Source organism: Alligator sinensis, unplaced genomic scaffold, assembly GCF_000455745.1.
Source record: "Alligator sinensis unplaced genomic scaffold, ASM45574v1 scaffold1177_1, whole genome shotgun sequence".
In the NCBI taxonomy this organism is placed as follows: domain Eukaryota; kingdom Metazoa; phylum Chordata; order Crocodylia; family Alligatoridae; genus Alligator; species Alligator sinensis.
Window position 1 is genome coordinate 1,553,960 of NW_005842120.1, and position 27,428 is coordinate 1,581,387.

At 42.6% G+C, this 27,428-nt stretch overlaps 1 protein-coding gene across 6 annotated transcripts in view; it reads right to left on the reverse strand.

Moving 5' to 3' along the window:
• The window catches only part of ESR1 (estrogen receptor 1), a 301,848-nt gene that overhangs the window by 174,990 nt on the left and 99,430 nt on the right, over positions 1-27,428 (reverse strand). For all 6 annotated transcript variants that reach the window (XM_014520478.2, XM_025205609.1, XM_025205612.1 and 3 more), the window contains one exon: positions 14,729-14,919. In XM_014520478.2, coding sequence (XP_014375964.2) covers positions 14,729-14,919 — 191 coding nt within the window. The remainder of the gene's footprint in view (positions 1-14,728; positions 14,920-27,428) is intronic.

Here is a 27,428-nt window from a genome sequence, read left to right on the forward strand (position 1 = left end):
CCACCACTGTTGCTCTTTGGGGCAGCAGCAGCACAGCAGGCAAGTTAACCCTTCCCAGCCTGCATGTCTACAGACAGCATGGACAGCCACACATAAGTAATGCCCCAGGGGTGAGGGGAGGCAGGGAGAAACCTGAGGGGCAGTGGTGAGGGAGGTTATTTGAAATATATAAATATATTTTTAATAATTTTTTTTAAATATTTGAAAAAATTTCCCAGGCTGGCATGAAATAATCAGTTTAATTCACAGACTATAGCTAATCTCTGTAATTATTCATTCGTCATATATGTAAGGCAGACAAGGTTCCTTGGGTGAATTTGATATCTTTTATTAGACCAACCCCTGCCTCAGACATATTAGCAGGCTTTTGGGTTCAAAAACCCTTCGTCAGGCTAAGGAGGTTTCAGCAGTTGGTGTGTGCTCTTCCTAGATGGAATGAAAAGGAACTTTTCATTCCATCCAGGAAGAGCACACACCAACTGCTGAAACCTATGTCCTTAGACCAACACGGCTACAACCTAAACCCCTGCTCATATATGTAAAGCATTTTTATAAAGTTTTTTAGTTTAATAAAAACACATTTTAGATCTGGGTTTGGGCTTTCTTAAACTCTACCATACTAATGCAACCGTCTGACCCAAGTCACAAATAAGAAGTGAATTATCATGTAACTAGGCAACATATCATTCACCATTTTAAAAACACACTGTGTGTAAAATTAATAAGATTCTGAAAATATTATGCTTTATAGTCACTTAAATAAATGTGTATAGTTATAGTGTGTTTGCTAAGTTAGCAAAATAATGTACCAAATTTAGCGTGATGGCTCTATTTAGTTGTAAACCTACATGTTTTCATGCTTATACCAATGAACGAGGATATACCTTTATTTAGAAATTAATTGAAGCAGAAGTGGAAAAGTTGATTAAAACTGATCATTTAAAATGAGGTGATTTAAATTACTGATTTAAATGAACTTACCTTGAAACAGCCAAATGCCCCACTTAGGAAAATTAATGTATGGAGAGCACTAAAATACAGAGTCTGCCTCATATCCATCATGCAAATAACCCTAGCCTATATGAATATGTATACTAACAGTAAGAATACTACTTGTGTAAGAAAGAAATATTTATTACGATGAAAATAATTTGGAAAGGTATATTTGAAATGAAGAGATAAGAAGAGAGAACTAGAAATGATCTAAACCTTCAAACAGCACTGACATCTCTTTCAAGACATTCTGAATGCTTCATTTATGCCTAGGAGAACTATCAAAAAATGTTAAAAGTCCTACATTTTCATGTTGGATATAATTTACGTTGATTATGTCAACATAAGCCTGCCCCTGTTCCAGCACACACCACCATAAAACTGCTTTAGAAGAAGAAAAAGATTAATTATTATATTGCCATTGCTTAACACAGACATTCATAGTACATATAATCTAGTGCATTAATTTCTGTTTCATTTGACAGTTATCAGCTCCTAAAATTGCTAAATCCTGGCATTCTGAAAGAGATTAAGATTTTTAGGCACTGACTGCAGCTTTGAGGGCCTGTCTACACATTAATTTGACACTATCCCAAAATCCAAATTGAACAAAGTTCATACTAGCCCTAAGCATCAGTAAAACGTTTTTGGCCATTTAATCAGGTTAAAGCATGTGCAGTCATCTACCCCATCTACACACTAATGCACTACATATGGTATCACAATGATTGCTACTTACTGGTGTTAAGATACATGATTTTTCAAAAGAAATGGTCAAATAATTATTTTTCTCTTCCAAAACCATTAACATTTTGTCTAGACCATTACTAAACCGTTTGGCCTCTATTTTGAACTAAAAAATTCTTTATACCAAACAACAGCAAGTCCAGATTAAATGTTTATTTTGTTCACTCTGTTACTGATGTAAAGAAGACAAAAACAGTGGAGTCATGAAACATCTTTAAAAAGAAAATACTCGAGGCAAAAGGAGTCAGTGCAGGATAGCTACGGTGGTGGCAATCCACAAGGTCCTTCAGATAGTTTAAGATGCATCCAAAGTATGTATATGTTACAGGCAGGACAATAAAGCAGTTATAGGACCCTTGAGAAATCCTGCTGAAAGAATGTGCGATAATATTTCCCATATTGTGCATTTGACAAACAAACTACTTTTCATAAATAGTTATATTTATTTATTTATTTATTGTTCTAATTTGAGGGAAGATGGATGTCACTGGGGAAGTCAGTGACTAAAGCCAAAGTAACAGGGAGAACCTGGCATAATCCAATGGTGTTGCCTCTCCCTAACCCCATTTATGGATCTAGACACATTTTCCCTTAATATTAGATGGATTCCACACATAAGGAGACTGATATGAGAACCTATTTCTCCCAAAGAACTCACAAAAACATCCTGCAAAACATCAAGCAGAGCCTTGGAAATCAGATAGCTGCTGAAGCTGGAAATAAAGCAGGCAGGACGGAAAAAGCAGAAACACAGAGGGCCAAAGCAGCCCTTGTTACCACAGACAACTTTGGTGAGTCTATATCAGAATTCAGGTCTCTCAAATTCTTCACAGAAGTAAAGCTTGGTAAAATGAAAGCCAAGAAAGCAGAAACTGGGAGCAGATACACAGACATTGAGAAAAACATGGATAAAATCCTCCAAAACAACATAGAACTCCAAAACAAAGTTAATCTGATAGAAAAAAAAGAAAAAAAACTTTCAGACAAAATAGGAGACACACAAAACTATGAAAGGGATTTTATGAAGCAGTAGAAAAAGTGATTTTAAACTTCTTAAAAGGAGCACTCCATACCTTTTTAGACTGGAAACAAGCACTTTAATATCCACAGACAGAGCTCACAGATCTCTCTATGCTTCCCCAACACAAATAGGCCTAGAAAAATAATTCTAAGAACATATTACCAGTACTTCAAACAAAAATAACAGATTATGAGAAGATCTGCAGAGCTCTCTCCAGTTAAGTTTGGTAGATACAAAGTACTGACTTTCCAAGGTCTATCATACTCCACTCTAAAGAAAAGACATGAGCTGAAAGAGATTACAGCTTGTTTCAGATGAGTAAAAATAAATTAAAGGTTTATTTGACCCTTTTCAGTTTATCTGTACACAAAAGAACAACAATACACTGTAAAGAAGAATGGAGAAGACAGAGTCCTCATCAAATTAAACCTTCTAAAAGATAACTCTGAAGCACAAGCAGTTTCGGACAGATGTTGAGATACAAAACAGAAATATAGGGTAATAAATTGTTAACTAAAAAGGAAAGAAGTCTCTAAAGAATCGAGAAAGGAAATCAAACAGATAGTTTTAAAACTTGGATTTGAAAGAAGACCTGAGTGAAAGTGAATAGTATGAAGGAACTCGCTAAATATAAGTAAATCCTGCGTAGTTTGGTTGCACTTAGAACATTACCTGAAATAATCTGGGAAGAGAAACATGCAAGATTTGAATTGTAAAAGGAAAAGCCTAAAAACCTAAAAAAAAGAGGAAGCAGGGGTGATCTGGTGGCCACTTATAAGTTTATCAGGGGTGCTCATCAGGATCTGGGGGAATGTCTGTTCACCAGAGCGCCCCAAGGGATGACAAGATTGAATGGTCACAAACTCTGCCACGACCAATTCAGGCTGGACATAAGAAAGAACTTCTTCACTGTCTGAGCCCCCAAGGTTTGGAATAGACTGTCACCGGAGGCGGTTCAAGCACCCACTTTGAACGCCTTCAAGACACATTTGGATGCTTATCTTGCTGGGATCCTATGATCCCTGCTGACTTCCTGCCCCTGGGGCAGGGGGCTGGACTCGCTGATCCTCCGGGGTCCCTTCCAGCCCAAATGTCTATGTCTGTGTCTAAGAAGGGGAAGAGGAGTGTAGAGGGACCCAAGTCGAGTGGTCACACTGGGGCAAGACCCAGGTTCCACCCTCTCAACAGGTGGCTAATTCCCCTCTTTCTGTATCTCACTCTGCATGACTCGGTGTTACTGGAAAAAAATATTAGGAGGTGGTACTTGATAACCTGGGGTTCATTGAAACAATGTGGACCACAATGTCTGCCAGTGTTCTGTGGGGCTCCACCTCCCCTACACCCCACCTATTTCCACTCGGGTGTTATTGGTGATTAGCGTGGGCACCTGGTCTCATTAGGCATCCAGTTTCACTTCTTAGGCAGACAGGTCCGCGTTGCAGAGTAATGCATATACCACTACAATTCAAATAATACTGTTTGTGCCTGCTTTAGGCCTCTTGCTGGCCCAGCTGCATACCTTGGTTGTTCTGCCTGAGTGATCAGGACCCTTTGAGGTGTACCCCTTTCTATGAGCTGAGTTGGAGTAGGCTGGCTTGTCCCAGGCCAAGCCCCTTGGATAATTCAGGGTCACAGGTACCACAAACCCCTGGGGGCTCCTAAATATACCTGACTTCCAGTGTCTGGGAAGTGATCAGGATTCCAAGTGGAGGGCCAATGACTTGCTGGCCCTCAATCCAGATCCTTGCTTCTAGTGGGGAAACATGGCATAAGCCACTGCCCGTGCCGGTGTTCCCCCTTCATCGGGGGCAGGTGTTTTTTATATCAGAAGCTACAGGTTGACCTGGGCCAATCTGGATCTCTGCCTGCTCCCACATGCCCTCTGCTCACCACCAGGTGTTGAGAGCCCCAGAGGGGCTAATTTGCTCTTGCACCTGTGGCTCCTGGGCCCTAGGTGGCATTGGCTGCTCCAGCCGTCTACCTGCTTTGATGGCTGGCCTCTGTGCCTGCATGGAGCCCAGGCTCTGGTTCTTGCTGTGGCCTGGGAAAGAGGCTAGCTGAGAGCCTGCCTCCCCACCAGCTATTTGTCTCACCCTGGGAACAGGGAAGCAGCAGGGTACCTTGTCCTGCGGGCTCACTGCTCTCCTGCCAGACCAGCTGTGAGCCCACTGCCTGCAGGGCATGCCAGCAATTTTCACCCTGGTAAGTATGGGGCTCAGCCAGGTCCCTGCTACAAGGAGACAAATGCAATTTCATTTGGTACATGCCCCACTAGAGAAGATGACCTGATATGTGGCTTCCTCCCTCTCCCAAAGCTGGTCCCTTAAGTCCGTAAATGATGCCATGACTGCACCAGAAATGTCAATCTAGGGACATCTAAGGAGAAGTTCACCACAGCAGAGAGTCAGTTATGCCACTGACTCTGCTGGGGACAATAGTGAAACTTCACATTTTAGGGATGGGCGAAAGTGAAAAGGGTGAGTTAGCAGGGACTATTTTGGAATAAAGTAGGGAGAGAGGAAGAGGCTGGGGGAAAACAAAACATTTTAAATATTTTTGTGAGCAGTGTTAAAGGTGTTTGTTGTTCTTGTGCATAGAGGGATGACTTTAGGATAGGTAAGATGGAGAGGATGGGGTAAAAACAAAATTCTTCAGAACCAAAATAATCCATCATAAAAGAAAGAAATTAGTTTTACAGATAGAATTTTAAAACAGATCCAAAGAGATATTAATAATTAATCAGGTAAAAACTATAAATTCACAGAAGCTAAATCAATAGGTAGCAGCCTCCTACTCTTGTGATGTCTAATAAACTCACGTATATACTCACTATACGATAACATGCAAGGGCCCTTAAAAACAATGTTAAAAGGAGGAAACTGCTACAAGCCACCGAAGATGGAACACCAGACGTGTGCTTCATCCAAGAAGACTACCTTATGGCAGAACAGTGGAGCTGCACAGAAGCCAGGTAGTTCCACCTGCTGTATCTATTACCAATTAAATTGAAGAGAAGAGGAGCTGCAATTATCATAGCAAAACATATACCTTTTCAGCTAAAGGAAAAATATATGGATAATGAAGACAGATGTATACATATTAAAGGTACTATAAACAATAGAATGTTAACTTTAGGAAGCATATATGCAGCTAATCAGGACCAGATGTCTATCTTCAGAAAAGTTGGTCAAACTTTAGAAAAATGTAAAGATGGAGATGTTACATTGGGAGGAGGCCACAACCGTGGCATAGACCCAAAAATCTGATGGAAGTATAAGAAAGAATAGAAAATCAGGCACAATACTAAGATTATTAGTAGATACTCATGAACTTTGGGATTCCTGGCAATGATTAAATCCAAAAGAAAGAGACTTCTCTTTTTATGAAACACCACACAACATACATACATTAATAGATATGAACTTGATCTCCAAATCATTGCTTAATAATGCTATAACAACAAAACAAGGTGGATCTGTCTGGTCAGGCCATGGAGTTTCTTACTAGACCAGTGCAGTTATTACTAGTGCTGTTACTTATTAGAGATTGGGAGAATATACCAAAAATGAAAACTTGGTGTTTCCATATCTCATTTCTGTCTGATCATGAGAGCATTTGAACTATTAGAAAGGAAATCATCTACACTCCACTAAGAACAATATAAACCAAGCTGAAAAGAGTAGTTTATGGGAGTGTTGTCCAGCTTGTGGCCTGCTGGTGGTATGTGGCCTTGCAAGGGTTAATCTGTAGCCCTGCAGATCTGCAGCCCCTCCCACCCAGTCACCAGTTTCTTCATCTCTCCAGGATCCCCTCCCTCTTCCAGCTTCCATTTCCTCTTCCTACCCCATGGTGTGGGGCAGTGTGGTGTGCAGTGCAAGGGAAGACAGAGACCTGGAGTACCTGTGCAACATGGTGCAGCAGGAGACACTCGCCTACATAATGTGATGCAGCCAGGGGAAGCACTCATAGGTTGCAGTGGTGAGGTCCCCGCTGGTGCAGCCTGTGGGGTGCGACACCTCTGCTGCTTAGAAGGTAGACTGCCTTGTTTATGGGATGCTTTCAAGGCTATAATTAAAAGCAGTCTAATAGGTAAAGAGTGAGATGGAGAGATTTTAAAAAATTATATCAGATTAATCAGTCATAGAGAGTATATAAAATTTAACAGAAACACAAAACAATTGAGATACATTACAGAGTAACTGAAAGGATAGAAAGAAAAGTGATAGACTATTAGCAAATAATGTAAAAACATTAAATGACAATAAAATTATACCACCTGTCTGGAGAGCTCCACATTATTTAGCAATCAGCTCAAGAGTTATTATAAGCCTCTTTATTCTTTAGATCTAGTACATCTAGTACAAAATGAATATGAGTCGCCAATGTGACGAGGTAATAAGTAAAGCTAACTGCACTCTTTCTTGCATTAGCAGATGCATCACAAGCAGGTCTAGGGAGGTGATACTTCCCCTCTATGTGGCATTGGTGAGACCGCAGCTGGAGTACTGTGTCCAGTTTTGGGCACTGCACTTCAAGAGGGATGTGGATAACCTTGAGAGGGTTCAGAGGAGGGCTACTCATATGGTTGAGGGCCTATAGGTAAGATCCTATGAAGACAGACTGAGGGACCTGAATCTCTTCAGCCTCCACAAGAGAAGGCTGAGAGATGATTTTGTGGCTATCTACAGACTCATCGGGGGGCTGGAGGGGAGGGTCAGCAGGGAATAGGGGATACTCTGTTTACCAGGACACCCCTCGGGGTTACTAGAAATAACGTCCACAAACTGAAGGAGAGTAGATTTAGATTGGACATTAGGAAGAAATTCTTTACAGTGAGGGTTGCCAAAATATGGAATGGGCTTCCAAGGGAGGTGGTGCTTTCCCCTACCTTGGAGGTGTTCAAGAAGAGATAAGACAAGCGCCTAGCTGGGGTTACTTAACCCCAGCACTCTTTCTTTTCCTGCCTACAGCAGGGGGTCGGATTTGATGATCTGCAAGATCCCTTCCAACCCTAGAAATCTATTAAATCTATAAAATCTATGAATCCTAAGCAAATGCAGGAATATCTAATTGAAACAAATTTGGCTAGGTTATAACTTGTAGGCAAAGCGGTTTTAGAAGAGAATATTAAACTAGAATTGATACTAAATATAATAGTATCTCTTAAAAATGGTAAATCTCCAGATCCAGATGGGTTTCGTCGAGAGTTACACTTTTTTTACAGCAGGATTAGTATATCCAGCATCAGGCAGAAGGGAGGTCAGGGTGGCACCTTAAGGCACTTTTACACATGCTCCAAGGGTGGGGGGCGGAGCTTTACTTAGAGCGGCTCTGAGTGCACTATAATTAAAACACTGCCGCATCTCCTTTATCAGTGCCCGCGTGCTTAAAAATGGCAGAAGGGGCATTTAAACTAAAGTTCATTCAGTCAGGCTCAGGGAGAGGCGCAAGACACATGGATGCAAGCCCATCATGCCCCTGCACACCAAAGCCCCCCAGTGACTCCCAACAGCCACGGAGTACCCCCTCTGACCCCCAGCACAGCCGGAAGTAAGCGGGGCCCGTGGTGGGAGGAGATTAGTGTAGTTCAGCTGCAGGGAGGCAGCTGAGAGGAGCCAAGGAGAAGGGTTCTTGCACCACCCCGGCTTCTACTTCACCCAACCCCCCAGGGAGCCATGCGACCGGAGCCTCATGAACAGGATGCGCAAACAGGCGTACTTGTCCGCCCAGTGCACAAGTTAGCATGGGAGTTTGCACAGGAGGGTGAGCAGGAGGGTCCAAAGCCCTGCCTGTGAGCCCTAGGGTAGGCAGTCCCATCAGTAGCTGGGTTACGATGTGAATGGGCACATGCTGCACCCCAAAGCTCCCCTCAGAGTCTGTGGCCTCCCCCTCTGGCACCTCAGAAGCATCCACCCAGACAGAACCCATGGTTCCAGGCTCCACACAGACAAAGCCTCTGGCTCTTGGCTGCAGGGGCTACCTGGCACATTTCCAGGCTCATGGGACCAGGAGCACGGCCACCTCCCCTTGTGAGGTTTGCTTCAATCTGGAGTCTCTGGGGCACCAGATAGAGGAGCTCCAGGCTGCAGTCTAGAGACTGTGTGCTATCAGGGATGGCAAGCAGGAGACAGACTCCTACTGCCAGGCTCGTCACCCCCTGGAAGCCGAGGGTAGACCAAGGTCACCTTCCAGGACAAGGGAGGACTCAAGGATCTCCCACACTGTCCCACCAGGGGGTTGGACCAAGGTGGTCAAGGGCACCAAGGCCCACTGCACCAAGGTCCCCTCTTGCAACCCCAGTACAGGTACAAACCTCTTGCAGCCCCAGTAGAGCCTGCAGCAATGCCGGCTCCTGCAGGCAAGGGAGGATCACCCATCCCTACTATCCCTAAAATGAAACGCAGAGTGGTCATCATGGGAGACTCCCCCCTGATGGGAACTGAGGGGGCAATCTGCCACCCCGACCCCTTAGCCTGGGAGGTCTGCTACTTCCCAGGGCCCCGTATCCAGGACATAGCAGAGAGGATCCCAAAGATTATCTGGCCCTCCGATCACTACCCAATGCTTCTTATCCATGTGGGCACAAATGACACAGCTCAGAGCAATCTTGCTAAACAAAAACAATTATGATCTCATAGGGATAATGGAGACCTGATGGGACTCTACCTATGACTGGGCCACAGGTATACATAGCTATACCTTGTACAGGAGAGATCATGTGGAAAAAAGGGGCGGGGGGATAGCTCTCTATGTCAAGAAAAGCTATGCATCCCTGCAAGCTGACACTGGCACCCAGGGGGAATGATTGGAGACTCTCTGGGTCAAAATCTATGGTGAACAAGGCACAGGGGACACAATGGTGGGAGTCTACTACAAACCTCCTAGCCAGGATCAAGAGCTTGACCAGGAATTTGCCAGGGAACTAGCTGAGGCTGCATACTCCCGGTGCATGGTTGTCATGGGAGATTTCAACTACCCTGACATCTCATGGGAAGATCACTCGGCTAAATCTGAATGGTCACAAAGCTTCCGCATGTGCATGGATGAGTTCTATCTGACTCAAGAAGTCTATGGATCAACAAGAGGCAAAGTACTGCTCAACCTGGTACTGGCAAGGGGGGATGATTTAATCAGTGGCCTAATGATCAAAGGGAAGCTGGGAGACAGCAACCATGAGTTGATCATCTTAACCATCCTCCATAAAGCTGGCAAGTCAGTCAGCAAAGCAGAAGTCCTCAACTTCAGGAAAGCTGACTTTGACAAGCTCTGGAGGCTTGTTGGAGAGGCCCTAAGGGACCATGACCCGAAGGGGAGGGGAGTTCAGGAAGAGTGGTTGCTCATCAAGGGAGTGATCCTAGAAGCTGAAGCAATGTCTATCCCATCTTGGAGGAAAGGCAGAAAAAGGGCACAGCAGCCGGGAACTAGTAGACCTCCTGTATCTAAAAAGAAAGACCTATAAAAGATGGAAGACTGGATCCACCCCAAAGGAGGAGTACTCTGCTCTGGTCTGGACCTGTAGGGAGCAAATCAGGAAAGCCAAGGCAGCAACTGAACTCCAACTGGCTACACGTATCAAGGACAATAAAAAAGTCCTTTTTTAGATATGTGGGGAGCCAGAGGAAAAGCAAGGGTAACATTGGATCCCTGCTAAACCATATGGGTCAACTGACAACCAATGCCCAGGAAAAAACCTACCTGCTTAACGGGTATTTTGCATTGGTTTTTCACCCGTCCCAAGGGATGGCCCTGCTCAATACGGTACAGGGCAGCCAGGGCGAGGGAGAACTATTACCCTTCATCAATGCTAACCATGAGAAGGAACACTTCAAGAGGCTGGACACCTTCAAGTCAGCTGGCCCAGACAACTTGTACCCCAGGGTACTTAAAGAGCTGGCAAGCATCATAGCTCTGCCCATGGCATAGATCTTCAAGAACTTGTGGTACTCAGGCGAAGTGCCCAAAGACTGGAAGAAGGCCAATGTGGTGCCTATCTTCAGGAAAGGGAGGAAAGTAGATCCGGGGAACTACAGGCCCATCAGCCTGACCTCTATCCTGGGGAAAATGATGGAAAAAATCAAAGAGACCATTCTTGACAAACTGGCTGAAGGCAACTTCCTGAGGGATAGCCAGCATGGGTTTGTTGCAGATAGGTCTTGCCTAACTAATCTTATCTCCTTCTATGACCAGGTGACATATCACCTGGATAAGGAAGACGTCGTTGACTTTAATAAAGCTTTTGATCTGGTATCCCATGATCATCTCATAGAAAAACTGGCCAACTGCAGTCTCGACTACATCACAGTCCACTGGCTGGGGAATTGGCTCCAAGGTCGGACCCAGAGAGTGGTAATTGATGGAAGTCAAACATTGTGGTGTACCATGACCTGTAGGGTTCCCCAAGGCTTCGTCCTTGGGCCTTTTCTTTTCAACATCTTCATTAATTATGTGGACATCGATATCAGAAGCAGACTTGCCAAGTTCGCTGATGACACCAAACTTTGCGGTAAAGTGTCCACACCTGAGGACAGGATGGTGATCCAGGCCAACCTTGAGAGGCTCAGAAAATGGGCAGACAAAAACCTGATGGCCTTCAGCACTGAAAAATGCATGGTACTCCACCTTGGGAAGAAAAACCTGCAGCATTCTTATAGGCTCGGTGGTGCTACACTTGCTAGCACCACGGCCAAAAGGGACTTAGGGGTTATGATTGACCACAATATGAATATGAGCCACGAATGTGATGTTGCAGCCAGCAAAGCAAGAAAAATTCTGGCTTGCATCCATAGATGCTTCTCTAGCCAATCCCAGGATTCTAGCAAATCCCAGGATGTCATCCTCCCACTGTACTCGGCCTTGGTGAGGCCACAGCTGGTGTACTGCAACCAATTCTGGGCTCCACAATTTAAAAAGGATGTGGAGAAGCTTGAGAGAGTCCAGAGGAGAGCCACATGCATGATCAGAGGGCAGGAAAACAGCCTTATGATGAGAGGCTGAGAGCTATGGGACTCTTCAGCCTGGAGAAGCACAGGCTCAGGGGGGACCTAGTGACTGCCTATAAGTATATAAGGGGTGTACATCGGATCTGGGGGACCGCCTGTTCACCAGAGCGCCTCATGGGATGACAGGGTAAAATGGTCACAAACACCTCCAAGACAGTTTCAGGCTGGACATAAGGAAGAACTTTACTGTCCGAGCCCCCAAGGCCTGGAACAGACTGCTGCCAGAGGTGGTGCAAGCACCTGCTCTGGACTCCTTTAAGAGTCAATCGGATGTTTATCTTGCTGGGATCCTGTGACCCCAGCTGCCTTCCTGCCCCTGGGGCAGGGGGCTGGTCTCAATGATCTTCTGAGGTCCCTTCCAGCCATAATGTCTATGAAATCTATGAAATCATTCAACGAACTTTCATTAAGCACCCCAACCACCATTTTTAAGGATGGGAACGCTGATACATGAGACCCAGGAGGCTGCTAGAGTGTGGCAATTGCCACACTTCAGCAGACTCGATGAATTAAGTCCAGCACATTGGAGCAGCCTCCATGTTCATGTATAGGCACCGTTAGAGACTAAATGGTTCAGAGAGGCATGAGCTTTCATAAGCAACAACCTACTTTGTCAGATGGCAAACCGATTTAGAATGCTTTCAAAATATAAAACGAGAGATGGGTAGAAAATAGTGAGAATTGTTTTATACTGAGTTTTGAGGGAAAAGAAGGGGGAACATTAAGTAAATCACACGTAGAGAAGAAAAAACCCAGAAGATTTATATCAACTATGAAACATAAAGAGCTATTTTCAGACTGAAAAGAAGTGAGGAAAAGAACACAAGACTCTCTTTGCTGGATACTGACTTGAGTTAAAGGAGCGCCATTGATGGAAGATGGAAGACCTGTACCTTTACATATACCTTAGGACAGCGGTCAGCAGCCTTTTGCTGGTGCAGGCTGAAGCTTGCCACACATCTGTGACTGCAGGCTGGAAGCCTCTGCTACCTATTCACACTTGCTGCAGATACTCGACTCCTCTGCACAAAGAGAGGCACAGACCCCGTGGAGCAACAAGCTCTGCAGTGAAAAAGAGCACTAAGGAGGGCACGTATGGCACAGCGCAGCAGCTGCAGCCCTGTGTCAACAATCCCCCCGTGCCAGATCACCAAATCAGCCCTTCACATGTCAGATCAAATGACTTTGCAGGCTGGATCTGGCCTGAAGGCCATTAGTTTCTGACTCCTGCCTTAGGGAATTGGATGCATCTTAAATGCTAAATTAGTTATTGGATAAGTTGAGTTCATTAATAAATAATGTGGTGTTTTCTGTTTTGTTTTGTTTTTTAGCTGTGCTAATTTATGTGGGTTCTTGCACTGGAACAAAATGGGAGAAATCTCAGAGCCGCAATTTATACATGAATATGCTTTGCTTCTGCCAAATCTTATGTATGTAGACAGCCTGGCTCAAATAGTACCGCTAGCAATAATGATAAGCAAAATTTATATGCATCCAACCTGTCACCTCTGGCTTTACATAAGTATATTCAAGTCAGCTCTTAACCTTCTCTTGGATAAACCAAATAGACTGATTCTTAAGTATCTGACTATAAGGCAAATTTTCAAGACCACAAATCATTCTTGTAGCTCTTTTCTGAACTGTTCTCCTGTAATTTTTCAACAATGAAGTAGTGTCTGAAAATTCAAGTCTGCAAGCTTCCCAAATGAATTCTCTGCCACTTGAGTTCAAGGACTTGCTCCACTAATATAAGGCAATCAAGGAGGCTCTTTTCTATTTTACCCACCTCTCATAAAGGATACTATTCCATCTCAGTTTTCATTGCCACCTATAAAAGCTCTTCACACAGATCTTAGATCCTTGAAGGGATGCAGTGGAAGCCAATTTGTTGGAGGAGTAGTGGCAATGATAAAGGACAAAAGAATTGTTTCAAGGATCCCTCTCCATGCTCTGTAATGGAAAGTATACTGATTGCAGGAATAGAGCCCCATGGCACTTCTTTTAAGATCCTCTCCTTCTATATCCTCCACGTATATAGAAAAAAGTTATTTTCCATGTCATTTGTAACTAAGGGCTCAAATGGTAAATACTTAGCTAGGATCTCTCTCTCCCTCATAGATTAAATGAATCAATCTAGATTTACCAAGAGGACTGTATTCCACTCTCCTCTATCCAATTCCCCTTATAACTAAGACACGGTTTTAACAGCTATCTTTCCTAAAGATCACTTAAAAAGGAAGCTAGGACTACAAGTAATTATTAATTAACCACTAATATTCAAATCCTTCCACCTAAATCTCTTCTGGAGCCAGCCTTTCACTGAAAGGTAAAAAACTTTTCTCTCATACCTGTACTTTTCCTTTAAAAAAAATGGAGAAACCTTAGCAAAATGCTGTTATATACTCAGTCATTTAACCTTGATGGTAACTAAGCAACAAAAGACACGTTCTTATCTTATGACAGGGGGTAGGAATAGTTTCTTTTGATGTTTAGCTCAAAACTTGCCTGAAACAAGCCATAACAGCCTTTGTACCTGCATATAACAGAGATCTCTAAATGCACATAGGCATGACTAAAGTTTCATGCTTAGTTTACACGTATTTGGAAAAGAAACAAGTTGTCTTATTGTCCTGTCCAGATGTAAAACCAATATTGGGTATGATTTTCAAATAGGACATACAGTTTCTTACCAATCTTTGGAGCTGAGTGGAACAAAATACCAGGAAGTCAAGAAACTTGTCCAAGCTCAGAGTGAGTGAGAGATATTGAACCCAGGAACATCATATACTAATTGAATTGCTATTAGCATATATATGCTATTCACACAACTGACACCTAAACATGAACAAGTGAACACATGGCATGTCATTTTGAAAAAAACACTGGGTTCTATTTTCCTGGGACCTTCATATTCACTCAGCTTCCCTGAGAAAAAGGAATTCATTGATTCACTGCAACAAGTTATTACCTTGAATGCTTCTTTTGAAGAAAGCCTTACAGCCCTCGCAAGACCAAACTCCATAATGGTAGCCTGAAGCATAGTCATTGCACACAGCACAGTACCGGGTCTCCTTTGTGGATTCCATGGACAGGCTCGCTTTTTCACTGTTGCTGGACATCCTCTCCCTGCCACTCTGACGCCTGCTATCTGCACCTGGCCTGTAAAATTAATATTTGGCAAATTATTTGACATTAAAAGTCTTATCCCCTCCTGAAAACCAATCAAAGAGACCACAAGCAGCTCTACTTAACACAGTAAATCCTATTTCTAAGATAATATTTTATCACCTTCTTGCATTTTCTACTAAATATGTATAAGCATATATAAGTATGAAGTGTGTGTGTGTGTGTGTGTGTGTGTGTGTGTGTGTGTGTGTGGAGTGTTTCTGGGATCTCACTACCAAAGATGATTTTATCAGTAAATTGTACCTTGAAAAATCAGCTAGTCATTTTATAACATAACCTGAATGTTCTCAAGAAATTACAATGAATTCAAAACATCAATAGGTAGTTCAATGTACTGCTCAGTAGCGCCACAGCAGCAGTAATCAATGATGCAGCATTTTTGGTGCAGGGGAAGGTGAGGCAGAAGAAAGCAGGACAGGTGGCAGCCAGGACACCAAGCCCAGGCACTGGTTCAGAAGAGGTGTTAAAATGGCAGGTCCCAGGCAGCCTGTACACCAGTGCAGCTCATTTTGGGGAAGCTTGAGCTAAAGTGGCAGTAGCCCATGCTGCCCCTGCTGCAGCCCCTGCATGAGCAGGTAGGCACTCACTCTGCACCTCCTCCCCCAACATTGCCTAGCGTTGTCCATAATCTAAGGTTATGCATTTGTACAGCATAATTCCTGCAAGCATTAGCAGTCTGAAAATCCTAGGCAAAGAGCTAGAATGGCTGGGATATTCAGTATGTGTATCTTTGAGCCATTTAAAACAATCATGCCAGTTAAACAAAAAAAGACTTATCTCTTCTAAGAATCATTAAATTACAAAGTAAGGCCAGTGCTCTTTCTGAGGCCAGCAGTACTGCCTTCTTTTGAATTACACCCCATTCTCACTACCATGCCATTTTCAGGAGTTATAAACAGCTATTCAGAAGAAAAAAATCACTGAGTGTTGTTAAACAGCGAGGTTGAAGTTTTAAGAAAGAAAACATCTTATAGAACATGGTATAGGTGGCATTCTCAAATTTAAATGAGCAAAACCCTGTGGAAACTATATGAGGTATCTGAAGTATTTCCTTATGGCAAGATGTTCCTATTGATGAGAATGGCTGGGGATGCTTGTTCTTTCCCTTATTCCAAGCTTTCTGAGTTATGTTAAATATTTATTCTTACACATAAGCAGTTACCACAGGGTTAGTATATGATTACCAGTTGTTTTCTCTCACTGCAAGTTAGGTAGATCCCTAACTGTGGTACATTTGTTTTAATTTTTCAGCAGATAGCAGTTATCTCACTAGAGTCATATTGTCTTGTCCAAGTCAACTGCATTTCATTTGCATCTAAGAAACTGGACCTTTTTCTTCCAGTTTTCTTCTTTAGTGTGACATCATCATCTCCATGTCTCTAGTGATGCAGAATTCTTTGCATTTTGATGAACGGAAGTGTCTGGCCAATATGGCCCAATAGTTTTCTGTTGACCCCCATTCTCAACTGCTGTCATTTTTTTTATCTACCCAAGATTCCCTCGCATCTCCTGCTGCAGCCCCTCTCTGATTCTAAATTTGCATACCTGCCAAAACTGCTTGGAGATTTCATACACCATTTCCAAAGCTGCCATACTTACCTGCCAGAACTTCTTTCTAGCTTCTCTTCCCAAATTAAACTCATTGACATTTAGCTGCTTAGCATGGGTACCAGTTAACACAGAAATATAAGGCATTGCCCTACTATTCCATTCCAAGCACCTTAAAACTGCATTAGTGTCATCATTTAGGAAAACCACATTTCTGAGGTCCAGTGAAAACTTTGTATCTAGACCTATATTTCAGTAAATTTGTGACTCTTCTTTGAATATTTGTGTACCGTTTGCTAATGGCTCGTGGAAGTAGGTAAGCCTGTTGACATTCTGACTTGGTAGATCTCTGCCTCTTCAGAAAGTAGGGAAAAGACAAACCTCCTGACATCATAAGCATAAGAATAATATCCAAAGTAGGAAAAACAACAGGCTGCTTGCATAGTGCTGAATGCTATTCTTAACATTTAGAAAATGCCATATTTATTAGCATACCACCTACCTCCGAATACGATATGAACCTTATTCTGGAAAGACTGAATGAAGAAAAAAAGATTTTTCCAAAATTCTTACCTACCATAGCACCAGCTCACCCAGAGCTAAACCATCCAGCCAGGTGGAGCAGAGGCAGAATCCTGTCATCAGCATCATTCTCCCTCTCCCTGCTGCTTGGCCAACAGCTCCTGCAGCAGCGGTGAGAGGGTTAAACCTATACCTGTTGGACCTGCAGCTGGGGGAGGGGGTGTGATGCTGATGATGGGACTTTGCCTCTACCCCATGCAGCTCAGGCCTGAATGAGCCAGTGACAAGCACAGCTCTCTGCCTCCATTCCAGTGTAAAAATCAATTTCCGCACTTAAGACTTACACCCCAAGTTTAGATGGCTGGTTCTTGAGGAAAGTGTACATGTATGTGAATAAATCCAGCATGCATCTATCCACAAAGAACGTATGTTGCTTACGTAGTGTTGCACCTTCTTGCTCCTTGTCATCCTGCAGTTTTCACACCATGGCAAACCTATAAAACTGTATTATCCATCTTCATTTCTATGAATCTTCTCTTTGAAGTGGTTTTATCTTAAATTTTGCATTTTAATCATCCCTCTTCTACTGTACCATTTCAACTCTTCCACTTCGATGTTGTCTACAGTTGCAATAAGCAAAAGAAGCTAGGCAATGATCAAACCCACCCTTTCCTCCTTTCCACTGAAGTCTAAAAGCCAGATCATCCCTTTCTTTCTAACATGTGAAACTGCCAAGTCCATCAATGCCATCACCAGGTGGAGGAGAGAAAGAGCCACCCTCCTAACTTCAGGCTGAGACTCCTAACCCCTTACTGATTATTGCTCTGCAGGAAAGGATAGGACTTATATTGACAAAACCAGTTAGGGAATGGATCCTAGCAATAAAGAGGTTCATTAATAGGGACACACCATAAAGAACATTAATGACCTATCTTGCTCTGTTGCAACCAGATTTTCCTTTCTTGTCTCCCCTGCCCAGTAGTCTAAATAGAACTCAAAAAATGAATTGCTCCATAGGTTAAAGTGGGTGTAGCAGAGGTGCAGCTAATTATTTAGCTGGTCAGAGCACTGCTGGAGGGGAAAAGGTATTGCACAGGCTCACCACACTCCTGCTGCTGTGGCATGGGTTCAGACTGCTGTTGCTGAAGAACAAACTCCATGCTGGTGCCCTTTTCACCTACCCCAACAAGCATAACGAGACATTTGAGAAATATGAATTGAAATGTAAACCCCACAACAACTAACCAACAAACAAAAAAACACAAACATTAATCATAATCTAACAATGCAACCTATAGAAATTTTCCTCAGGAACACTTTGTGTTGGCGGAGCCAAGGCTGGGGATTTTGACTGGGGGATGTCAGTGCTCCTGCTGGGACTTAAACTCAGAGGTTCCTGGGGGTTGCCCCTCCACTCATGGTCAGACTGATCAGCATATTTGGGGTCAGGAAGGAATTTTACCCTAGAGTCAGACCAGTGTGGACATTGGGGGGTTTTGCCTTCAAGTGTTTTTTAACCATCATTATAGAACCAGGATGCTGGCAGCCGTGGTCCTCTGCTTCACCTGTGACAGATCAGTGTTATGTCTTGTGGTTGTTTCAGGATTGACTGTGTAGTTTTGCTAGTAGATTAAGCAAAGGGTTTATATAGGATGGTTTGGAAAAGGATGATCCCACTTCAGGCAGGGGGATGGACTAGATTGACCTCTGGAGGTCCCTTCCAGCCCTACTTACCTATGATTCTATGATACATTATATTAGGTTAACAGGACCATACGTTTATCTCAAACTGTGATTAGAATTGTCCAGAAAACAATATTCTACTTGCAAATAAAATTTAGAGATGCTAGAAATTGTTTTTATTCCTTACTAGATGAAATGAAAGCTTTTTGAAATTTAGGCTGAGAGAGAGACTGACCACATACAATTTTAATAAAATCATTATAAAAACTTATTAGACGCATGAAAAAGTTACAAATTCAAAAACCATTACCCATCTGCCATAATACAAAGCACATATCCAATGGCCTATCACCTAATAAATCTATCCAAGTCTCATAGAAAAGTAAACTATCTGTACTCCCAACTAAGATGAAAACCACTTAAAACTAAAAACAGGGAACTTTAATAATCCCAGAGCAGCTAATTTACATTGTTTTGAGGGTTGTATTTTTAAAAACCAACAGACACAGGATGGGGGAAGAGAGTGTTTTGGGGGAGAACCAAGAGATAATGGCTGAAACACGCCTGAAGGAAAACAGATGGCGCTAGAAGAGCCACTAAAAGCACTATAAAAGACCAGCTCCTCTGAATCCCAAAAGAGCCACAACGCAGTCACTTCTAGAGTAAAAAGATGCACACACACATGTAGCAATAGCTCCATGAAGTACTTTTCAATGGATACCACCATTTTCTTCACCATTGGAGACATATTATATAAATCTAGCATGCTGCATAGATCCTCTACCAAAAACTTGTATTCTCCATACCAAGTCAAAAGAAGCAGCAAACATAGGGGAATGGCCTACTTTAAGGACATGCCTAGAGAATAAATTATGGCTTAAGCCACCAAAAGTAAATTCAGTAAAAAAAACAAACAAACAAACAAACAAACAGAACCTGGGAAAAAACCCACATGCAACTCATGCCAACTACCTGGCCTATTAACACCACAATCCAGAATCAGAGCAGTAAGCAAGAAAAAAATCATTCCTGTGGTCTGTTATATAGAATTGCCAACTCTCATGATTTTTGGCGCTGTTTTTAAAGTCTACGCTTTGGGACTGTGAAAAACTTAGCTCTTTCTTTTATATATACTTATATATATATATATATATATATATATATATATAAATAAAAGAAAGAGCTAAGTTTTTCACAGTCCCAAAGCGTAGACTTTAAGAACAATGCCAGAAAACATGAGAGTTGGCAACACTGGTTATAGCACACTTGAAGAATGAAATTCTTCAGGCTGTCCTAGAAAGACCAAATTCACCTTTGGTAAAAAAAAACTTAGAAATCCAATGCAGAGTGAAAACAACTTTAGCAACAATAATATCTCCTGAAAACCACATCATGTTAGCAACCCAGGCCCCTCTACATGTGCAGGTAAAGGCACAAAAGGATATAATGCATGATGCACACAATCATACCTCCTGCCATGCCACCCATGCATGGCAGAAGTGATTGTGGGATCATACATTAGATTTTATCATGCTTTACTACCAGTGCAGGACTCCCCCTGCACCAGCAAGAAACAAGCTCCCACAGCTGGGAGTCCCCTCAACTGAGGGGCACCCAGCTGCGGAGTTGCCCCATGCACCCCCTGCAGATGGAAGATGCAGCTGCTGCAGTGTCCCAGCCCCAGAGTTAGGCAAGCCTAATCAGCTGACAGGACTTCCAGCCACAGGGGAGACCCTGCTACACCTGCAAATTAAAGCTGGAAACCAACCAGCTATAAAGTTAGTACACATATTCAAAGTCTAAGTTCATAGCTGGTTTTATCATCACCTTTTTATGAAGCGATATGTACTTTGCACATGTAGCTGGCTTCAGTTAATTGAGCAATTAACCATCTAATTGTGCAATACCTGTAACATGTAGAGAGTAACAATAATATGGACCGATTTTGTTACACTTGCTATGATCATGGGAATGGCTAATAGACTCCTAGAAACAGAAGACCCCTTGTGGCAGGATTATAAAAAAGAAGGTTGAGGAAACAGCCCTACAAATAGTCACCCACACAACAGCTTCAACCATAAAACTCCTTGCAGGAAAAAATAAACATGTAACAGCTCAAAATTCAAGCAGCCAAGATCCAAGGAAAAAATCCCAGTAAAAAACCAAATACCCTACCCACTGAAAAAGCAAAAGGTGTCTCCAAAGAACATCCTCATCTGGACACTACAACAGGTGCAAAATCTGTAATTGATAGGTAACAACTTTTGTCCCAAGAGTAAGAGGACCTTGACTCGTTCCACAATGGATAGACAAAATGTTCTGCTTCAGCCCAGGTTGGCTATCTCAGGGGAAAAAAAAAGATCCAAAAGGACATTTTACACCCTTTCAAAAAGTTGAGGTGGGATCTAAAATTGTAGTTGTGCCACAATAGTGATGAATTATTAATATGTTGCACCTGCACCAGAAGGAATGTGGCGGTAAGCACCACTTCCCCTCAGCAAACTCCCCTCCAGTTTCTCCAAAACTCCCTCCCAACTCTGACCCATAATATCATCAAGCCCCGATATTATTCCTACTGCATTTGAGTCAGTGCTTATGGAATTCAGACACTATCTGGCACTGATTCATGAAGCCATCAGTTTACAGAGATATGGAAATAGCTGCAACCGAAGGGACTGCTAGAGAACTGTGGCTACAGTGATAAGTTCTCTATCATTAACGGTGGAAAAACGGCCCTTTTTTATTCCAGGAAGATGGATACCTCATGTATTATACTAGGATTTGTAAGACTTTTGAAAAGAAATATAATTTGGTCGTCCATTTTCAGACCAGGTTGAAAAACTTAGAATAATCTCTCTCAAATAGATTGGAACAAAAACCCCATTGAAAATATACAGAAACATTCCATAGATGTGTATCCAGATGTGTATCCTGGAACTATTCAACATAACTGTCTCCACAAGATTTACCAAAGCACAGCTGAGGCACTAACATGAGGCTAAGACAGGAAGACAAATGTCGGATTTAAACAGGACAAGGTTCAAGACATAGTCTACTACAGGACACTTTGGGGAAAAAAAAATCCAGAAAAAGAAGGAAGCTGCTACTGACAATGGATGTTACCCAATAGACATTGCTATTTATTTATTGACTTAGACTTTCACTGTGGTTATTTTTACTCTAAATGTAGTCTGCATTTTACTGGATACATTTTAAAAATACAGTATAATCAATCTTAAAAATAAACCCCAGAAAACAAATATAACTCGAGGGCAGCCTCCCTGGTTTCTCTGCCCACAACTGACACCACTTAAACATCCCCTTTAGGAAAAGTTTAGAAAAAATAATTTGTCTCGTGGGGTCATCATCTCCAGGCTAAGCCAATGTGAAGCAAGTTGCGGTATCACATATCACTCACTAGAAACACCCTGCCAACAGCTCTTTGCACTTCCACCAGGGTGTGGGTAGAATGGGCCCTGATTATCATTATCTGCCACAGCATCACAGGAGGTGAGATGCAGTCTTTGTGTAAAGAGTATACAAACCATTTAGGGTTTTTTAAGTCAAAACAAATGTTTTGAATTTCAACCAAAAATCAATTGCCAACTAGTGCACAGCGTGAAACACTGATATCCTGAGTTCCCAGCAAGAAACCACATTATGGACAAGATCCAGTTCCCTGAGAGGTTTCAAGGCATACTCTTAAGAAGAGGACACTGGAGTAATCTTGCCCAATAGATCTAACCTCCAGGGTTAGGGACAGACATTACACATAAACCAGTTTAAGTGATCAAAAACTGGTTTAACCCTGTAACAGAACAGATGTTCAGTGCACATAAATCAGTTTGAAAATGGCTGAACCCAGTTTGAGATAAACCTGGTTGAATGTAGTATCAGACTTAACAGATTTGGCTCAAACTGGTTTATGCAATTTCTGTCCCAGACCCCTTGCTGGTTTAAGTTAAACCAGACTCCCCCAGGATCCCAGCATGCTCTCTGGGATGGGTGAGGCTCTCTGCTCCATAGCAGAGCTGGCCCCTCCCTGCTGGTCCCTAGCTGGAGCTCAGCAGAGACTGCCAGCGTATGCCTGACTTCCCCCTGTTTCCCCCCACCCCTCCTCACTCCCTGCTAAGCAGGGATTCCCCCATCCCCTCTGCCTTACACAGACACCTCTCAGCATTAGCAAGCAGACCACATGCTGACTATGATCTGTCCTGTGGCAGACAGGACAAAGGCAGAATCAACAGGTAGCTGGTAATGTCCTTCTGTTGTTTTCTTAATGCGGTGATAAACAGTGAGTTAGGGGTGATAAATACTGTGTTATCAATTCCCTGCTGGGCTGATCAGAAGTGGGGGGAATGATCCCTCCCTAATAAGAGCATCCTGCCAGGGCCTGGCAATGCCCCCCACCCCTCAGCTCAGCAATGTAGATGGGAAGGGAGGGCTGCTCTAGCCCCCTCCCCCCGCCTGAGCCATTGCAGGCATGTACCTGAATTTCTGGGATGTCTGTATAGTTACAAACTGATTTAGCCTAGCCAGGTTAGACTAAGTTGCAAAGATTGAATCTATTTAGGCTCACGCTTTTTGAATATTTTTCCCTAGCCAAGGAGATTGTAGCACAACTTTTTTCCCTGATCTTCTTTATACATCTGGTAAGTAAAAATATGTTAAACAGACAGACAACCTAAATGGGCCACAAGAAAGCAAAACCAAATCATAGAATGCAGGATATTTGATGGATATTTATTACTTCCATGGATATGAAACAGTAAAGTGGATACTCAAGATTTAAAAGAGAAATTTTCCCTCAAATCGTATCATAATACATACAGAAAACTCACTAGTGCCTTCTACCTGACCCAACTGCATACTTTCCAGGTCTAGCAGCTTAAAAGAGCTTTCTGTTAATTTGTTAGTGAAAGTTAAAACTCTTTAGAAATGTTGACTGATTCACAGTAGCAGGTATAAAGTGCTAAAGAATCTTAAGGAAAAGGGGAGTGTTTTGCTGGATTAAGAGAAATAGGTTTCTTATTATAAAAAGTAAAATAAGCCAAGTTTGAGGGGGAAAGTTGAGACCTACTTTGTGGTATTATTTCAACTGTTATTAAATGCCTACTATACTGCAGTCCAGCAAGAAGAGTGAATTCAGGCATAAGCCCAGAGTGTTTAAACTGTACTTAACTGAAGTAAGGACTTCTTCTGTTCATAAACTCATAGGCATCTATGATAAGAAGTGTCAGGGTTTGCTGAGGGCAAGATCACGTGTGTTAAAGGGAGCAGAGAACATCAATTTGTGTGGCAGAAGACTGCTACATTTCCATCTCTGCAACAATGTTAACCTGCAACTGTTAAGCTTTTGTAATTTGGGGCTGAAATTCTCAAGTATATCAATCCACAAGGCCAATCTTATTTGAAGCATGATTGAGGCCTAGTAGAAATACATTGTATAGCTATATTTATGGTTTACAGAAGTGCCATCCTACTATCCAAAATGAAATTGGTACAATTCTAGAATGTGAATTTCCATCTGATGCAAAAAATGTTTATAACAGGTGATTTGGGCAAAAATTAAACTTTTTATTATAAATTAAGTTAAATTTTAAAACTTCTTATAAACTACACAAGACGCATTTATAGAAAGCTATTGCAAGGGCGAAAAGAGAATGTACAAAATAGAAACTGGCAAGTAAATTAAATGACACAAAACAGTAATTTGAGATGATAGATCTAGCTAGTCTGAAAAGGTTACATTCTATCTAAATGAAACAAGTAGACTTTGAAGAGATACCCCACATTTTTTAGAATTATAATTAAACTAATTGTAACAACCTATGTATCAGACAGTAAATTGATATTTAAGAGCAGTGAAAGTGCCATCTCATAATTATAGCAGGACCTTGCAGCCAGAACTCTCTGGTTCTATTCATCTTTCTGTCAGCAGATTGCTGTCTGACCTTGGGCAAGAAAAGTAATCTCTCTGGCTGCAGTCTGTCCTGCTATAAAAATGATGATAATAAATATTTGGCTTAGGTGATTATAAGGCACCTCATGGCTTGGTATTTATCTTACAGAAAAGCTGCAAATATTCTAAGTGCTGTACCAACATCATCAACTTCAATTATACTCCAAACACAGTCTGCAAATGATGTGGCAGCTATGGATGAACCCAGCATTCATTAGGTTGAGACTAATTCACCATGTAGCTCAAGCAAATACTTGTCAACCAGTGCCCACAGACACAGATCTTTCCCTCCTTTCAGTATGAAAAATGAAGGGTTTGGTTTTTCCCATAATATAGGTTCATTTCAAAACTAAAACATAGTTTCAAAAGGAAAAGTTAAAAGATTTCACTGAAAAAAGTACTGAAACATAATTTTTCGCTGGTGTGCCATGCACACAATCTATAATGTATTATGCCCAATAATGCACTTCAGAAAAGATTTAGGATGCAAAGTCAAGCCCTTAACTCAAATCTTTGAGTTAAATTTGCCCAGGCAATATGAATATATTTCCATTGTATATGAAAATTGTGCTGAAAATGAAATGATAAAATAATAAAATTCCTATGTTTTGCCAACATTTCAGTGGACAACTCTAACCTTTTGTTAAAACCCAACTCTTAGCCATCAGAAACCACACTTTTTTAAATTAAAGTCCAATTTTTTACTAAAAATATCTACCCAGGAAATTTATTCTTTTCTAAGAAAATCTGAATTTTTCCAGAAAAAAAAATAATTTTCTGTGAACCTTCATTTTCACAAATATTTAATTTAAATAAAAAGGAGCCCCGCTTTTCCCCAGTACCATATTTACTCATATACCACATACATTTTTTTCCTCAAAACTAGCCCCCTCCCCCTTGCCCCGCCCCTCAAATTGTGTGTGTGTCTTAAGTGAGGATGCTGTATTTTCTTCATTTGAATAGAAGCAGGGAAGAATTAAAAACTGCAGACACTGTGCTCTTCTGGCTCCCAATAGGGCTCTCTCTTCTCCAGCCCCAGCAAGCAGAAGTCCTGTGTAAACTGTCCAGGGCCTAGCCTTGTTGCGGTCCTACCACAACAGAGAATTTCTGCCACCTTGCCCAGACTGCCTTCAGAGGTGTCACATTTCCTAGAGAATTTACTGTGTCACATAGTTAGCCATAACTCTGGAAAAAAAAAAAAATTTTCCCCTAAATTCTGCCTTGCAGAAACAAGGCATATTTTTTATTTGAGGGGCATATTTATGCAAGAAAATAAGTATAGCAGGCTTGCCTTTTGGAGCTTGGGTTGAGTCCCAGGCTTGAAATCTTGCTGTTTTGATTGGTGGAGCCCATCCACCAATCAGGAGGCAGCAAGAGGAGTTAAGTCATGCCCCTTTCCTGAGGGGAGGGGAAGAGGCGTTCCCTCCCCCCCCGGACCTGATTGAAGACAGCAACACTCAGGTCTGGAAGACTTCAAGGGCAGAGCCCCGGAGAGTATAAAAGGAGCTGCATGCTCAGCATGAGGGACACATCTGGGACAGAGAAGAGAGAAGAGTGGGGCTTAGAAGAGCTGAGGAGAGCTGCTCAGCAGGGTGAAGCAGTAGCCCAGAAGCAGCCCTGAAGACTTCCATCAGCAGGGAATGGTGGATGGCTCCAGCAGCATGGCGCAAGGCATCCAGACCCTGGGAGCTGTGTGAGGCAGCTCAGGTCTGCAGTCTCTGGTGTGTGGCCAGAGACATGGTGCACAGGCCAGTGCATGGAGTAGGACCTTTGGAGCACTTGGGCGGCTCAGGTCCTCAACCCCTGGAATGAGGCTGGGAACTCGGTGCAGGAGGTGCTGCATGGAGGGTCCAGGAGAGGACCGAGCCTGGTGCTGCACAAGACAGCCCAGGCCTCTGACCCATTGCAAAAGGTTGATTCCAGGGAGCCAGGGAGCCAGACGGTGCTTGGGCTACTGAGGCCACAGACAGGGCCGAGCCAGAGGCTCCAGAAGCCCTGCATAGAGGAGCCCTGTTCCAGGGGACAGTGAGGCCCACAAAGCCCACTGCAGGTGAGAGAGCAGCTTGGTGCAGAGGACAAGAGCCACCCTCCAGGCCTGGGAGCTCTGAGTTGCAGGGAAAAGAGTGGTAGGGGGAGTCCCCCCTGGTTAGTTTAGGGCTCCTGAAAGGAGGTCCCACTGGGAGGGCCCCCCTAAAGTTACCAGCTTCCTTGTAGGGCTTGGGAAAAGCCCAAGGGCATTGGGACTTACCTGTATCTGGAGCACTGGTACAAGGTTTTATGGCATTTACCCAGAGGGTATTGTTTATGTTACTTGTTTAGATATCTTATATATATATAGTACACATGTTTATATTCATGTTTCATTTCCTTGTGATAAGTTAATGAAAATAAATGCATATATAGTTAAGTCCCCTGACTGTCCTGGCCTGGTTCTATAGGGACGGAGGGAAACTGAGCGGTCTGCAGTTCCCCCACAGCACACCTGCCAGCTAACAATCCCCTTCAATTGGAGAAGGGGAGTATATACCCAAGTTACCTGGGCGACATAAGGTATTGCATAGACTGTTTGCAGCTACTGTACTTGTATATGCATATACACCTCCAATGCAGAACACAAAGAACGCATTAGACATGAAGGCTAGGGACAGAAAGTACACATAAACCAGTAAAAGTAATCAGAAACTAGTTCAATTCTGTAACAAAACAGAAATTCAGTGTACATAAACCACTTTCAAAATGACTGAAACTGGTTTAAGATAAGCTTGAA